Source organism: Phocoena sinus, chromosome 6 (assembly GCF_008692025.1).
Source record: "Phocoena sinus isolate mPhoSin1 chromosome 6, mPhoSin1.pri, whole genome shotgun sequence".
Lineage (NCBI taxonomy): Eukaryota > Metazoa > Chordata > Mammalia > Artiodactyla > Phocoenidae > Phocoena > Phocoena sinus.
The window spans coordinates 101,441,688-101,458,581 of NC_045768.1; the positions used below are offsets into that span (position 1 = coordinate 101,441,688).

The 16,894-nt window shown below is 48.1% G+C and overlaps 1 protein-coding gene across 1 annotated transcript; it reads right to left on the reverse strand.

Annotated features, from left to right (window-relative positions):
- Positions 1 to 213: 213 nt before the first annotated feature.
- NKX2-6 (NK2 homeobox 6) lies at positions 214 to 3,876 on the reverse strand. Its single transcript, XM_032634171.1, has 2 exons — positions 3,603 to 3,876; positions 214 to 842 (listed from the first exon to the last, which is right to left on the reverse strand). Exons 1-2 carry the CDS (start codon positions 3,874 to 3,876, stop codon positions 214 to 216), a joined length of 903 nt encoding a protein of 300 aa, XP_032490062.1.
- Positions 3,877 to 16,894: the final 13,018 nt, after the last annotated feature.

A 16,894-nucleotide genomic window follows, 5' to 3' on the forward strand; every position in this document is an offset into this window, starting at 1 on the left:
GTTGCGTCCCTCGGGAGAAGAACGCCCCCAGGGCCTTCAGCTGGACGGCTAGTCGAAGGCAATTCCTAGTCCCAGGGATCGCTCGGGAGAGAAATGCCATCGGGTGGCCTATTTCCTCCACGGCGGCGCTCCCTCATCATCCCGGCCGCGAAAGGTTAGCGGAGAGGCGGGACCGAGCATCTGTTCAGGGTGGCGCAACCGAGCCAAGACGCCTCACCAGGCCCTGACCCCCTGAAGCGTGGCGGGCAGATGGCCCTGCGGGTTGGCGCTCGGTCCCACCCCGCTGAAGCCAGAGCTGGCCTGGGGTACTGGGGGCGCGGGGCCCGGGGGCGCGCCGGCGTAGCCGCAGCCGTAGGGAGCGCTGTAGGCAGCGCCCGCGTAGCCGCCGAAACAGGAATAGGGCGCCGTGGCCGCGCCATAGGGGCCGGGGAAGGCGGGCGTGCGGGGGCCCAGGCAGGGCTTGCCATCCCGCACCAGCACGGGCACCGCCACCCGGCGTGGCGCTAGCGGGTGGCCCGCCAGTTCCAGGGACTTGTCCTGGCGCTGTCTCTTGCACTTATAGCGCCGGTTCTGGAACCAGATCTTGACCTGCGTCGACGTGAGCTGCAAGGCGCTGGCCAGGTGCTCGCGTTCCGGCGCCGACAGGTACCGCTGCTGCTTGAAGCGCCGCTCCAGAGCCAGCACCTGCGCCTGCGAGAAGAGCACGCGCGGCTTCCGCCGGGGCCGCCCTTTGGGATGTTCCGAGCCATCCCCGCGCGCGCCGCCGTCGCCGCTATCACCCACGTCGCGCTCCTGCACTCGGGTACCGTCGCAGGGGGGCGAGGCTGCGCTGAGGCCGGACTCTAAAAGCACAGGAAGGAACACCGTCAGCGCCAGCCTAAGGCTCACCCGAGAGATGCTTACACTGTTTTCAAGGGACTCCCCTCCCCTCCCAGTAACCTTCACTTCGGTTCCCCGTCTCTCCCTTCTGCTGACCCCTCACCCCGTCCCAAAGCTTGTTCCTTTCCCCCATGCTCTGTCGCTTTTGCAACTGCTGGAACATAATGCAAATTGTGACACTCAGTGGTACCCAGTGTACAGTCGTTTCCCCAAAGATAGACTCTTGATCCAGAGTCTAAGCTTCATTCTCTTCTTAGAATGTCTGTATCTGGGCTGTTCCCTGTGATTGCAATTCTGAAGTGTGGGCGAGTTTGGGGAAACTTTTGCTGTGAGCCTATTAGATAGAGACTGACTTTAGATTGCTCTTGGTGGGGAAAGAGAGAGACAGAGGCAGAGAGAGAGAGAACCAAAACTCGGTGACATGCTTGCCCAGAGGCTCCCATCCGCCTGGCTATCCGTTGTGGCCCGGCGCGCACCGCAGGGTACTTGGTTTCTAGCCCAGGCGCCAGGGTCTCCAGTGCCTCCCACCTTCACCTCATCTTTGCTCACATCCTTGTCTCTTTGGTCATCAGATGCTCCACTGGCACCAGGAACCCTTCCCATCTTTCTTGGACGCGATGCTCTGTATCCAAATTAACAACATAAAATAAAATAAAAATTATTTTCTGGCTGCTGATTCTTGGCTCGGAAACTGAGGTTCTCTTTGCGGGGTATGTAAAGTTAAGATCCACATTTGGCTTTTTAAAAAGCCTCCTCTTTCTCCTTTGGGGTCTCCCGGTAGAGCGGGTGGCGTTGGCTTCTCCCGGACTTCCTCTTCGGATCGGGTAGCGCCCTCGAAGATAACCCCTGGGCGACTGTGCTCGGGACCCTCCAAGACGCAGACTTTCCTTCCCTTCTTCCCACATCTCCTGATTTGGCAAAGTTCTGCTTTTTATCCAAGGGTAGGTAGGAAGGAAATGCTGAGTTTTCGTGGAAATTCTCGCCAGGAGAAAACCAGAAACGTGAAAGGATGCATGCTCTTGGCGAGGCGGAGCAGGAAGTCCCTAATTAGAGCCGGTACTACTTGGAATCCGACTCCAAATCCACAACCGCACTGGCGCAGTCTCCTGGGGCAAGGGGCTGTTTGGTATTTCAGATTGAGGAAATAAAACCTTCCTTCAGAGAAGCCTGTGCCCAGACAAACTTAGGACATCTCTCCTGGCAAAGAGGAAAGATATTGACGAGGGTGTGTTTTCTTGGCAAATCAAAAAGTAACAGCTGGCCTTCGGTGACTCTGTGGAACAAGCAGGACCCCATTTGGGAGTCGCTGACCACGCAGACCGAGGGACTGCAGGCCACTCCGTGCCTTCCCGGTCATAGTTCGGAGCCCCTCTCACCCTGCGTCCCTGAAAGCAAGTTGAGGACGGAGGAGGCGCACAGAATCCCCCAGGGAAGATCCCTTCCACGCGCGATCGGTGGCTGCCGTGGCCCCTGGGCTTATTTCCTGGAGCCGGGCGCTGGCCCCTTCTCGGCGACAACCGCAGCCGCAGAACAGCGAGCTGCCCCGGGCACGCCAGCGGAGGAGGAAAGCCCTGCGGCTGTCTTCAGCTGCCAGGTGACAGCAATGGTCAGAGGAGCGTGACCCCTTTTTCGGCAAAGCCGAAGTGAACGGCGAGCTGTCTGAGCAGCGCTGGGAGAGATTAAGGTTTAGGGTCCGCTGCAGAAAATTCACAGCTTTCTTTGGGAACACAGCAAAGTGTACTGTTCTCCAGGCTCCTGGAGCAGCCTGCAAGTCGACGAATAACCCTGAACCAGCATCTTAATTTTCTTCATGTGGTTAGTTTGAGGCTCGAATGGAGTGTCCGTGGCACAGCCTGGCCGAGGAGGCCTGACCTGCGAGGCGCCTCTCGGGAGCCCCCAGACCGGCATGGAGGCTGCGGACCAAGATGCAGAGGTTTGGAAAGAGGAGGAGTAGCCTTTTCATCCTCCCGAATGTCGAGCCTCTCCCGCCAAAACTTCCTGGCTGGCAAGCGCCAGCCCATCACAACCCCCCGTCCACCTCTTCCCTTCCTGCCGCTGGTCGCAGATGCCTTGGCCTCTCTGCCAGAGCACAAGGTTGCGCCTCCGGAGACCAGGCGCTGAGACTCCACTGGAGTCGTTCGTCTCCCAGAACAGCTAAAACGCGAGCTGCCCTTACCGTGCTCCAGGCAGAGGAACGACTGGACTGGCCAGGCCACTCGGCAAGCCCCAAGAAAAGGCTGGGCTGGGATTGACCCCAGAGCCTAAGGAGTTTCCACTCCCAAAGCGCCCGGCTGCTTTGACGGCTACACTTTCGGCAGACGGTTTAGGGTATAGAGGGTGAGAGATGGCTGGCAAAGCTGGTGGTGATGGAGCACAGCTAAGATACTGTAGAGGGCTTTGCTGTAAGAAAGAGAAGCTGGAGTTTCTGGGAACTGTGGCTGTGGGTCGGGGCTGGGGGGGGGAGTGTCTGTGGGAATCAGAGGACTGGCTGTGGAAATAGTGAACCCCCAAGATTCAGGACCTCATTTTCGTTAGGATGTCTGGAGGAGATGTTAGAGGGGGCTAAGAGTCCTGTCTTTCGGACTCTTCATGTGAAGGAAAACGGGGCTAGCCCTCGGAGCCGGGAAGACCAGGAGATGCGTGTCCCCCCACGAGCCGATTGGTAATAATCCACCCCACCTCTTGGTCTCCCTGTAGGAGCCAAGACCCGAGGGCGTACTCACGTGGTTCGCCCACCAGTTCAGCGTCCATCTCTGTGAGTGTCTCACAGGGACCTTCAGGAGGCTCCGACCCTTCCTGCCTTCTGTCGCCGTCGCCGCTACCGGTGCTGGGAACCTCCGACCCTCGCTGTTCTGGGACCGGTAGCAGGTACTGAGAGCTTTCCGGGCTCCTCCGTGCACCCCTGAGTTGCAAGGCCTCCGGGCCGATCTGCTCACGCTCCAGCCTCAGGATGTCATTGACCGAAAAGGGAGTGGAGGTGACAGGGTTCAGTAACATGCTGAAGGAGGAGGGGGCGGGGCTGGGGCGTCCCCGGTCCCCACAGAGCGCAGCGCGCTGAGCTTTCTGTTTTGCCGCTGAAGACTCCGCAGACCCAAGGTCTACGATAGACACGCAGCGTCCCGTACTGCGCCTTCCTCTGGGCCATGCCAGTCGATTGACCGGGCCGGGTGACGAAACCGCGGACCCCCATTGGTTCCCGCAGAACCCACGTGTTAGCTCAGCATCTCCCCCCGCCCCAGTCCTTTCTTCTCTCGCCCTTCTAATTCCTCTCCAACCCCGAGCAACCTTCCGAAAGGTTTGGGTTCTCGAAAGCAAGGAAAACGGGAGAGAGCCTGCGCACGGCTCGTATCTCGGTGAATACAGTACAAACGGGAGCTTCCCAGGTCAACCTTGGGTCCCTCGGGACTCTCCTAGAGGGTGTGCAGGGATGGGGGTGGAACCCTTGCTCTGCAACCCTAGTTGGTCCCTCCGGCCTAGCCTTAGCTCAACTGTCCAACGCCTGGCAGAGGAAAACTCAGGTGGAGACCGCTGGGCACCCGCGGGATTGGAGCTGCACGCGTGAGTGTAAGTGCGCGCACGGCAAGGGCCAGGAGGCTGAGAGCTCCTTCCAGGGAGCAGAGGCTGGACCGCAGAGGAGCGAGTCTGGACCCTCCACGGCCTAGACTGAGGTGGAAATGTCTCACTGAGAGCCGAGTCCGCATGTAGGGAGCCGAGATCTGCCACTTCCCAGGAGGGACATCTCAGACCTGGAGCGAAGAAAGGACTTGGGAGCTATATTGGGGGAGCCCCTGACCTCTTTATAGGCTCCGTGAGTGGGTAAGGAGGAGAAAGGTAATAGTCCCCGCCGGGGGTGTAGGGGCCAGACAGGTGCTCACCTTGCCCTTCACGACCCCAGGGTCCTTCTTTTCCTCCCCTTTATCCTCCCTAAAGTTGATTGTCTTGAGTGTGTGTGCATGTGTGTACGAACGCGGCGCCCCACGAAGGGGCGGGAAGTTTTGAGGAGCATCAAATCTTCGGGAAAGCTCCTTGGGCACAGCCGGACCGAGTAAAGGGAGGCAGTGTGTGCAGTGGTTATGCAGGTGGAATCCACAGGTCCAGCCCTCGCTCTGGAGCATAGCAACTGTGGGCTTTGAGCAAAGTATTTACCCTCCCAATCTTAAGTAAAAAAAAAAAAAAAAAATGGAGATAAGAATAAGCCCATCACAGGATGATTGTGAGAATTAAGAGATAACATGTATGAAAATATCAGCGATAGTTACTACTCATGCTGCATGGTTCAGTCAAACATGATTCCGGGTCAGCAGTCGTAGCACGGAATCTAAGAAGTTATAAAAAAATTTTTAATCCAAATGAGATCTCATTAGAATTCTTTTTGGAATTTCAAATACAATGTTTCTTAAATAAACCTTCTTAGGAGAATTCAATATTATAAGAACTAACTGGGCATTATTATTTCCTGAAACCCAGATAAACTGTACACATCTCCTCAGGCTAGTGAGCACAAAATTTCTCGGAAAAATTCATGCAAATTTTTGGCAAATTTGATGGTTCAGCCAAGAAATAATTTCTTATATATCATATCATTTAATCTTTACAACGAAGATATACCCTGAGTGTTTCCAGCTTTCCTTTCTTTTATTAGTGAAGAGTCGAAATCAGAGAGGTTGAGCGACTCCAGAGGTGGCCCAGCTCGTCAATGGCAAGGTGCACCAGGACCCCTGTTTTGCCAAAACAGAACTCCTCCCTCCTCCCCCCCCCCACAAAGAGACATCTCTTTGTCCTCAGAGACATCGAAATCTTTCAATGACTCATATATTTATTTAAATTTTGTTATTTTTTTCTGATTATAAAAGTCATGTACACTTTGGAAAAAAATAGGAAAAGTTGAAAAGAAAAACGAGATCCAAAAAAAAAAAAAAAAAAGAAAGAAAAACGAGATCCACCCGGAGATGATATTTTAGCTCACTTCCTTCTTTATATATTTTTGCATGTGTGAGCTCATAGGGGATATGCGAGCTTGTATATTTTAAATTTACATCATGAGCATGTGTAGCTTCTCTAAAGAGTTTTTACAGATATATTTTAAAATGGCAATATAATAGTCCATGTTATGGATGAACCATAATAGACTGTTTATACTTTTACATTACAGCTTTTTTTTTTTTCTGTCGCTGTGAACAAGGCTTCAGAGAACATCTTCATCCTTGTCAACATTTTGGATTATTTCCTCAGCGTAAATATGTAGAATAAACAATGAATCAAATATTTTAACACTTCTAAAACATATTCCACGACTTCCTAGAAAACCAGTATTATGGTATCCTCCTGCCTCCAGAGGTGCAAGCGATTGTCTGGTTAGGCGTGTGTTGACAACAAGCCAGGCACCCAAATCACGACGAATTTAGAACCTTTCCATTCAGAGCACGCCGGGTAGGCGCTCTTCCCACTCCTCTCTGGGAGCCGGCAGAGTCCTCGCCTTCCAAGCTCTGCTGGGAGGGGAACCCGATTAAAAACTTTAAGTCACAAACCTTCCAGCACGTTATTCTAGAGTGGAATTCTCTCGGCGGACTGCCGCGCTCTAGGAAGTCGTAGAAGAAAGGGCACCTTGGAAGAAATTGACATCAGCAGCCCTGAGTTCAAATCCTTCTCTCAGATCCGCAGGCTTGCCTTTCTTCCCTGGTTTGCTGCCAGGATCAAATGAGATTTTGGACGCGGAAAGGATTGCTAACCCCTCTCAAGAGGTGCAAACACGAATCTTCGTTACCGAAAGAACTCAGGCTCCCCGGGCAAACCTGGAGAGCCGGGCCCACATCGCCCTCGCCCACCGAGGCCGGGAGAGCAGCGGGCCGGGAACCTGCACCTCGGCGCTCGGGTCTCAGCTCCCGGCGCTTTCCGCTCGCCCGGGCCTCGCGCCCCCGGAGTCGCCTGCCGCGGTTCGGGACCCCGGGCGTTGGGACATCGCGGTAAATGAGCCGGGCCTCCGCGTCCCACTTTTTCCTCCCCCTCCAGCGCCAGGGCGCATTGAGCTGTGCGCCCCGGGGACTGGAACCGCTGCGCTGATCTCGCCCCTTCCGGGTCAATGGATTGCAGCCGCGTTAGGGACAGCCCCGCGGCGGGAGGATGGTGCGAGCTCTCGGCAGCTAGCTGGAGCGCGGATGTCGGGGAGGGGAGGGGAGTAATCTGGCCTGGTGGCGTGAGCAGAAAGGCCAGGAGTCCTGGGGCTCTCAGGCGCACCCCCGGACCCGGCGCAGCCCGGACAAGGAGGTGCGGTGTGTGTGTCCCTTGGGCATGAGTGGAGAAGTCATCATCTCTGTGCGGTGGAGATGGTGGGGGGTGACGGTGTGTGAGCTGAGCCGATCTGCTTTACTCCACCTGGCTCACAACACAAAACGCTCAAACAATAGTAGGTCCACAAATGTGTTTTGAGCGCCTACCGTGGGCTAGTTCCGTCCAAACTCTGAACATACTGGGAAAATGAGGGGTCTCAGAGCCTTAATTTTATCCCATTCTTTTAAAAAAAAATTTAAATGAATTTTTATTGAAGTATAGTTGCTTTACAATGTTGTGTTAGTTTCTACCGTACAGCAAAGTGAATCAGCTATACGTATACATATATCCCCTCTTGTTTGGATTTCCTTCCCATTTAAGTCACCACAGAGCACTGAGTAGAGTTCCCTGAGCTATACAGTAGGTTCTCATTAGTTATCTACTTTATACATAGTATCAATAGTGTATATATGTCAATCCCAATCTCCCAATTCATCTCCTCCCCCTCCCCCATTTTACCCCATTCTTGCACAGGAGACAGACTCAATCATTCCCATGATACCTGGCACAATCATATGGAATTTGTGAGCCATATTTATTGAAACTCTTCCCATCCACGGTTAACAAGTGTCCTTTTCTCCCCTATTTCAGACTTCGCCAAAACGAAGGGATTCCTTCTTTAAAATTCGATACGCAACAGGCAACTTCCAGTAAAGTCCGGCGCTGGGGCCTGTGTGCTCGCAGGAAATCAACTGTCTCCAAGGTCTTTGACGGGAGCTCAGGATCCCCATTAGATTGGACTCGGGCTCTGGATCTGTTGTCACAGCTGTATCCCCAGGGCCTAGGCTAGCAACCAGCACGTAGTAGCTCTCCAATCAACATTTGTTGGATAAAGGAATCTGCCTTGTTTGCTTGGAGATAGTCCTTCCGCTACCCTGGGGACTGGTTCAGTAGAGTCTGGCCCTCCAGGAGTGGGGAGACTGACGTGCCACGGTTTCTATTGCTGGGGTTCTTTTAAAGATATTATAGTAGCTTGTTTATATTTTGAGTATGTGAAACATTAACATAATTCTAAACGTCAAAATTATGCAAAAAGAAGTGGCCACACACCTTTATCCTTTCGATTTCCATTCCTCTTTCTTTCCTGGTTCCTATACACTCTCAATCTCATGGTTTTTTCCTCTTTCTCTCTCTCTGTATGTTTTGCACAAATGAACAGCTACATGTATATGTTTCCTATTTTTCTGTCTTCCTTAGCTGACAAGGTAGCATAATATGGGGACTCTTTCTTGTGGTTATAAAGCAGTGACATTTATTAAGAGTTTTGTGCTGGTATTATCGCTTCTGATTGCCACCTGTAGATGGCTCTGCTTTATAACACAGGATGTCACAGCTGCAACAACGATGTCTATGCATTTTCTATCAATACCTACATCTCCTTGGCTCAAAATAAGCTAATCCATGTGTACTGTATACTCAGGATACTGAGTATCTCCCACTGTTCATGACTGCATAGATCTCCGTAGCCTTATTTTCACAGAATGCCTAATTGCAGTTTTAAAATAAATCCTTTCAAAACAACTCATTGAGTTTTCTCTTTTTTTTTCTTTAAAATGATGGTGTCTTTTGAATGATGGTTTCTCATGTTTTCTTTTAGCTTAATTAACTCTATTTTACAGCTAAAGAGCACAGATGATACCAAACTACACAACTACCAGAAGAAAATCAGACTCCAGGTTTTCTCACTACTGATGCCGGTTTTCTTTCCACCATATTCCTGTGTTACAAACACAAAGATATCACCCTTTACCTCTGCTGTCCCACTTTACTTCCCTCAAGAGTAGAAAGGAAGATTTAAGAAAAAAACTGGGAACAATTTGGCAAAAAGAACTGGACTATTTTATACATAGTTTTCTTTTTGATTTTTAAATCCATATTTACATCGCAACTCATGGATTCTCAAAATAACTCTGTGAGGTGTGTAAAGCAGTTATTATTTCTGATTTACAAAGAAAGAAACTAGTTTCCTAGTTTACAAAGAAAGATCAAGAAACCTGTTTTGAGTCACGGGTCTCCTCCTTTTCAGGATGGAGCTCTTTCTTTTAGAGCACACAGACTAAGATGATGCAGTTGCTTAGTTATCGTCTTTTCTTATGTTTCTTCCTAGTTCTTTGCTCAGTACTTCTTAGAACACTTGTTTCTAAGGAAAATCCACTACACATTTTAAAATTTCACTGACACTATTACTCCAATATTTTCCAAATTATTCCAGTCAACTCAGTAGAATTTTCCTAGTGCCCATTACATATGGGGAAGGTAATCACATAAACTATCATCTAAAGCAGGACTCTTAAAAAAGAAAGGAAGCACTCACTGGATGGGATGTCAGGCATAAACCACAGCTGTTCCAGGGAAACTAGGACATATGGTCACTATATATATATAGATAGATAGATAGATAGATAGATAGATAGATAGTACTTTGCAAATACTCAGGACACAGGGATAAATAGCACATATTCCAGAATCCTCCAGGAGTATCCAGTCCAGTAAGAGAGAAGACAAGTGAACTTTTATTATGGGATGATGGGATGTCATCAGCACACCTTTATCTGGTACACTGGCGTTAAAGTGTCTAATTTCACCTGCTTGATGAGGGAAAACATTCATCATCAACATCTATGATGTAGATCTGATTACCATATTTAACAGAGTGGTTGATCACTAGTGTACGATTTTTTACGCTGCCACAGGCAGGTCCACCTACAGTCACATGCCTAAGCCCCCCCTGCTAGCACAGGACCCTCCCCTGAATAAGGGCTGCTCCCGGTACCCATTCCTTCTAATAGCTACTCTCTCACAATTTGCTTTTTTCACTTAACAATATATCATATTGATTCAAAGAGCCCTTCCTTATTCTTTTTTACAGTTGCTTAGTACTTCATTGTGTGAATGTACCATAGCTTATCCAACTACTTGCCATTGAACAAGTATTTAGATTTTCCCTGTATTTTGCAATTACAGTGTTGTAATGAGTGACATTGTTGCTCTGTGGTTTTGTACTAGTAGAGGTATATCTTCAGGGCATATTCCTAGAAGTGGGATTGTGGGTCAGAAGCAAATGCATGTATCATTCATGCTGGCTTGCCAAGTTTCCCTCCAGAATGGTTGTACAGGCTTGCATTCCACCAGCAATGTACGGAAGTGGCTGCCTCCTCTGTAGTATCCTGGTCAAAAGAATGTATTATACCTTTTAATTTTTACCAATCTGATGGGTGAGAAATGGTATCTCAGTGTTATTCTAATTTTCATTTCTCTGATTATTAGTGAGATGGAACATCTTTTATGGGATATAGACAGATGTGTATGTGTGTATGCATATACATAGATAACATACATACAAATTATAAAAACACATAAATATATAGACATAAATACACATACATTTAAGTTGTATCTTTCCCCCATTTTCTATCAATTTTTAAGAATTTTCTCTCTCTCTCTCTCTCATATATATATATAATATATATGTGTGTATGTATATGTATAGTGATTTGGCTATCTGTGCTATATGTTACAAATACTCTCTCCTGTTTGTCAGTTGTCTTTGAACTACTTTCATAGTGCGTTCTGTCATGCATTTTAAAATGTAGTCACATGTATTCATCTTTTCTTTCATTGTCTCTAGATTTGAGTCGTCGTGAGAAAAACTTTTCCTGCACCCAGGTTAACCACCCATATTTTCTTCTAGTATTTGTATAGTTTTGTTGTTTCCTTTTAAATTTATTTGGAGTGCATTCCAGTGTATGGTGTCAATTGAAGATCTAATATTATCTTTTCCCAAATGGCTATTTTGGGACCAGTTAACGATTTGCCTGAGGTGACTTTCAGATGCGCTTTCTTCGAACCCCTGAAAAATCTGTGCAAAAATCTCAGGGTTAGAGGAGGAATATGGGTGGAGTGAAGAGCGGAACGGGGTAAGAGATTTATGAATTGTTTAAAAAACAACCAGTTTTTCAATTTCTCCCCGTCATCTCTCCACAGCCTCATTTTGGCGGCGGACACAGTTCAGTCTTGCTGCCAGACCGCGGGGGCTGGACCACCTCCAGTCCGGCGCTCGGGTGCGGCGCTCGTGGGACCCTGAGCCTCCTCCCGAGCGCCGGCCACACCTTCAGAGCATAAAAGACTGTCATCGGTGGCCCGGGGGACGCCAGGGCTCCTCTGTGAGGGGCTAGCCCTGTTCCGGGAGGCGCGGGCGGGAATTCGGGAGCCACAGGCGGGGGCCAGGCCCGGGGGATGCTGGAGACTCTTATCTGCGCCGCGCTCCCAGCTCCATTTCAATTAACATTCCAGTGCCCGGCCGCCCCGCCGCCTGATAGCGCCGGCCACCAAGCCTCGGGAGCGAGTCCCCACCCCTGGAAAAATAAACGGCCCCAGCGGCTCTGTGTGTGTGTGTGTGTGTGTGTGTGTGTGTGTGTGTGTGTGTGTAGGACCTGCAGAGACCCAGATCAAATAAACAGCGCTGCCAGAGCTAGCAGTGCCGAGGCTTCGCTGCTGTGCCGTGGGGTGGCGAGTCTCGGTCGCGGTCGCCGTGGGCTCGGGTCCGGGTAACGTGATACCCGGTAGCTGAGGAGCAGCATTTGCGCCCCGGACGTGCTCCCGGCTGCAGCGGTCCCTCCACACTGCGAGACCGCAGCTGCTCTTTTAATAAACTGGCAGTCGGCGGTCTTGCTGAGCCTTCCTGATATCCCCGAAGCCTGTGAAATGATCAAGTGCATCGCTGCGTCCCCAGAGCCTGTGAAAGGAATTTCACACAGACTACCTGACCTTGGGGGTCAGGCAGATCCTTTCCCGGCCTTTTTAGTATCTGGTGTCTTGCTCAGCTTGGGCATCCATGATGTCATTGATGTCCCTTTGAGATAAGTAGGACAGATGTCAGCATCTCAATCCCAGGGATGGGGTGTTGAGGAACAGAGGTCCAGTAATTGTTTATAGCAATTTGCCTCCTGAGGGGGCAATGACAGATCTGGCACGCAGAGCTTTGGGGTCTGCGGCTCCAAGTGGCACCTTCCTTGAGAGGTCACCACCAACTTGCAAGTTGCTATAAATGATATTCTACTATCATTATTGTTATACCCTGCAAATGTAAAAGATGTCAACACCTCAGCACACAGGGCCACCTCTTAACTGAGTGTATGCATGTAGGGTGTCCTAAGTGGAAAACATTCTAAATGGAATCTTTCTACCAAAAATTCACCCTAACAAGACATCAAAAACTTCTTTATTTCTTTAATATCATTGCAAGTTGTTCAATTATTTTTCCAGGCAATTTAAGCACATCCTTTAGGAAAACTAGAAACCTGCTAAGGTGTGGTGGGTGAGGATTACACTAGAAGGAAATAATTGTGAAGTGAACTTGTAGTTAAATACCATCCAACCCAGATTGAGTCCTAAGGCATTCATAATCTTCTTATGTTCCCCTGAGAAAATAACCTTGTCTGCAGCCCTCTGGGGGGCCACCCATTCCTGGTGGGTGCCTTACGTATAAGGAATATAATTTGTAATGTAATCTCCGTTTTCCGTGTTTGTTTATCCTGGATGGATACTAAAGAAAGTAGAAACTCTTCTGAGATCTCTCCCCCAGGAACTTGTGGATCCTTCCCCCAAAACTCAGGGAGAAGGGCACATGGGCCCCTGTGCTGGGGGAGATCCCAGGACCTGGGGAGCTGTGGGAACAGGTCCATTACCCTTTCCCCAGTGGGCACTCTCCGTATGTAAGTGGCAGCTGAGGGACAGCCTCCTGGACAAAGACAGAGCACACAGGCACAGCCAGCATGTTGATATTTGGTGCCACGTAGATAAATTAGCCTGATAGCCAAGTGCGTTTTCCCTTTCCACCCCTTCCCCAGACAGTCTGACGCTGAGTAGATGCATTAGAGAGTAGTATGGCTCATTTAAAAGCTGACCTAGGGAAGGTCTGGTGTTTTGAGCAGTACCACTTTGCACAGGAGAATACGCCCGGAAAGCTCTCCCTGTGCCAGAAAGCCCTTCATCCAGCTCCCTTAGGCAGGGCTCCTTCTGACCTCGGCTGTCGTTTGGGTTCCCTCCAGGGCCTGGATGCTGTAGGCTGCCCTGCTTGCTTGGAGCAGGGTTGGAGTGGATCTGTAGCCACAGAGTCCTGGGCTTGCTTGGGGTAGAGTGGAGGTTGTGTGGGGAACAACTGTACCCCAAGAGAAGGTGCTGATACATTCTTCTTTCTCAAGTCCTGATAATTTGGAGAGACTGGAGAACAGGGGATTATAAAAAAGAGATATAAAGTGTTTGACTCTGATCCATCAGGAAGACTGTTAAATATCTAAATCTTCAAAGTTTTACTTTGCATTTCCTTTTGACCTCTCTGGGGGTCTGGGAACAGAGACACGACGGGCGTGGCAAAACTGTGCTTGTTATAAGACACAGGTTTGATATTTGTCAAACCACATTAATGCAGAGAAGGAAGTGCCGTCCAAAGAATAATTATTTGCTGTCTAATCCCCAGGAGGGTCCCTCCGTCCAAAGCTAATACTTGAGCACTAATTTACCAAACTCTATGCATTATTTTTCTCAACCACCTCCCTCATTTTTACAGACAGGCCCAGAGAACCTGAATAATGTGGCCGAGGGCACCTACTTAGCAGCAAAGGAGCAGGACTTCTGCTCAGCCTGAGAGAGCCAGACTCCTGTTTGGAACCACCAGGCATGATTAGGTATCTACAGGGTGTTCACCTCTGACATTTATCCTTTTATCCAGTGCTTCCTTGCCAAGTAGCCTTTAATAAATATAGATGGTTTAATTTAAAAATGCATTAAAATTCTCAGCATTACTTTTCCACCTTGAGCGAAGGGGTGGGCTGAATATTATAATAGCCAATACTCTGTGCTTAGCAGGCACTGTAGTTTACACGGAGTTTTCTGATGTATTTATACAATTTACTACCCACCACTTGTCCTCTTCTTCCAGATGCCTTCATGGCTTCTTCAGATCTTCGCTCAGGTCATCTCAGGTCACCTTGATTCCTGCCCTCAGTGAGATAATATTTGGGGAGGGGTGAAGAAAATACACGCAAATATAGCACGTAAGTAAATTGTATAGCATGTTAGAAGGTGATATAGGATATAGAGAAAATAGATGTGAAGAAAGCAAATAGGTAACAGGATCAGAAGTGTGCTTGTGTGTGTGTCCGTGCATAGGTGGGCAATTGCGATTTTAAGGGGGATTAGAATAAGCCTCTTTGAGATGATGACATTTGAGCAAGAACCCAAGGGAGGTGAGGGAGTGAGTCACGTGGATCTGGAGGGAGTGTGAACAGCTAGTGCAAAGGCCCTACGATGGGATCACACTTGGCATGTTTGAAATCAGTGTCTTGAGAATAGATGGAGTGGAGTGAGGGAGGGTGGGAAGGAGAGGAGTAACAGGAGATAAGGTCAGAGAGGTAAGGGGCCTTGGTGGGCTGGTGAAGGACTTTGGCTTTTACTTTTGAGGGAAACTGAGAACTTTGGAAGGTTTTGAGTAGAGGAGCAATATAATGTGAGTTGACTTTGCAGAGGACCTCCCTGGTTTCTGTGTTCAGAATAGGTTGTAGCAGAGCAGAGATGGAAGGGGCGAGACTTGTTAGGAGGTAACTGCAGTAATCTAGACAACAGATGACGATGATGGACCCAGGGTGGAAGCAAAGGAGGAAGTGAAAAGTGGTCAGATTCTGAGCATATTCTGAAGGCTGAGCAAACAGGATTTCCAGACAATTGGATGTGGAGTGTGAGACACAGTCAGGAGTCAAGGATGACTCTAAGGTTTTTGGCTTGGCCAAATGGAAAGGCGGAGGTGACGTCAGCTGAAAAGGGAAGGACTACAGGCAGAGGATGTTTTGGGAAGGAGACCAGGAGTTGAGTTACAAAATTTGAGATGTCTAGGAGACCCCCAGTAAGCAGTTGGAGTCAGGAGTCTAGGAGACCGGCCTAGACTGAGAATATATATTTGAGAGTTGTTGGCATATATATGCCATTTAAAGCCACAATCCTGGATGAGATCACCAAGAGCATGAGTGTGAAGAGAAGAAAAGAAGTCCGAAACCAAATTCTCATGCAACCCCAAAGTTAAGATTTTTAGTACAGGAAACATTCACGCACCAACTGGTCTGAATGCTGCAAAAAAGTCAATGTCATTAAAAAAAAAAAGTGCTAGGTTGTTCTACATAAAAGAGGAAAGAGACTTTACCACCAAACACATTTTGAGAACTTGGGTTGAATGCTGGATAAAAAAGAAGCTACAGAAAAACATTTTGGGAGCAAATGAAGAAATTTAAATTAAAAAAAAATTCCCAGTTTTATTGAGAGCTAATTGACATACAGCACTGTGTAAGCTTAAGGTATACAACATAATGATTTGACTTGCATATACTGTAATAAGTTTAGTTAACACCCATCACATAGATACTCCCCCCAAAAATAAAAAATGTTTTTTACCTTGTGATAAGAACATAAGATCTACTCACTTAACTTCCAAATATACCATATGACAGTGTTAACTACTGTCATAACTATGGTCAGTGTTGTACATTACATCCCTAGTACTTATTTATCTTGTAAGTGGAAGTTTGTACTTTCTGACTGCCTTCGTCCAATTCTCCCACCCCCAACTCTGGTCACTTTTCCTATGAGTTTATTTATTTATTTATTTATTTTGTTTTCGATTCCACATGTAGGTAAGATCATACAGTATCTGTCTCTTTCTGTCTGACTTATTTCACTTAGCATAATACCCTTTAGGTCCATCCATGTTGTCTCGAGTGGTAGGATTTCCGTCCCTTTTATGGCCAAGTAATATTCCGTTGTATATACATACCAAGTCTTCTTTATCCATTCATCTGTCTATGGACACTTAAGTTGTTTCCTTGTCTTAGCTACTCTGAATAATGCTGCTATTAACATGGGGGTGCAGATATCTCTTCAGCATGGTGTTTTTGTCTACTTCAGATATATTCCCAGAAGTAGAATTTCTAGATCATATGGTTAGTTCCTTTTTTAATTTTTTGAGGATCCTCCATACTGTTTTCCACAGTGGCTGCACCAATTTACATTCCTACCAACAGTGCAGAGGGATCCGGCTTCTCTATACCCTCGCCAGCATTTATCACTTTTTGATGATGGCCATTCTAACAGGTGTGAGGTGATATCTCATGGGGGTGTTTTTGTTTTCTTTTCCATTATGGTTTATTACAGGATATTGAATGTAGTTCCCTGTGCTACACAGTAAGACCTTGTTGTTTATCCATCCTATATATACTAGTTTGCATCTGCTAATCCCAAACTCCCACTCCATCCCTCCCCACACCACCTCTCCCTTGGCAACCACAAGTCTGTTCTCTATGTCTGTGAGTCTGTTTCTCTTTTGTAGATAAGTTCATTTGTGTTATATTTTAGATTCCACATATAAGTGATATGATATGGTATCTGTCTTTCTCAGAAATTTGAATTTGAACAGGTATTAGATGATATGATGGGATTAATGTTAATTCTCCTAGCTGTGATCATAGTAGCATGGTTTTGTTGGAAGCGTTTCCGATGAAGAGTCATGATGTATGAATTTTCAAATGGTTCAGTAAAAGAGATATGGAGGGAGAACAAATGTGGCAAAATGGTAGTAGCTGGTGAATGGTTAGTTGAATAGAAGAAGGCCACGTGGTTATTTATTGTACTGATCTTTCAACTT

Bases quoted from the DNA above. Each gene is read 5' to 3' on its own strand.
- NKX2-6 (XM_032634171.1), bottom strand. From the start codon at position 3,876: ATGTTACTGAACCCTGTCACCTCCACTCCCTTTTCGGTCAATGACATC. The intron at 843-3,602 runs GTGAGTACGCCC...CTGTGCTTTTAG, and splicing joins TGAACTGGTGGGCGAACCAC to AGTCCGGCCTCAGCGCAGCC.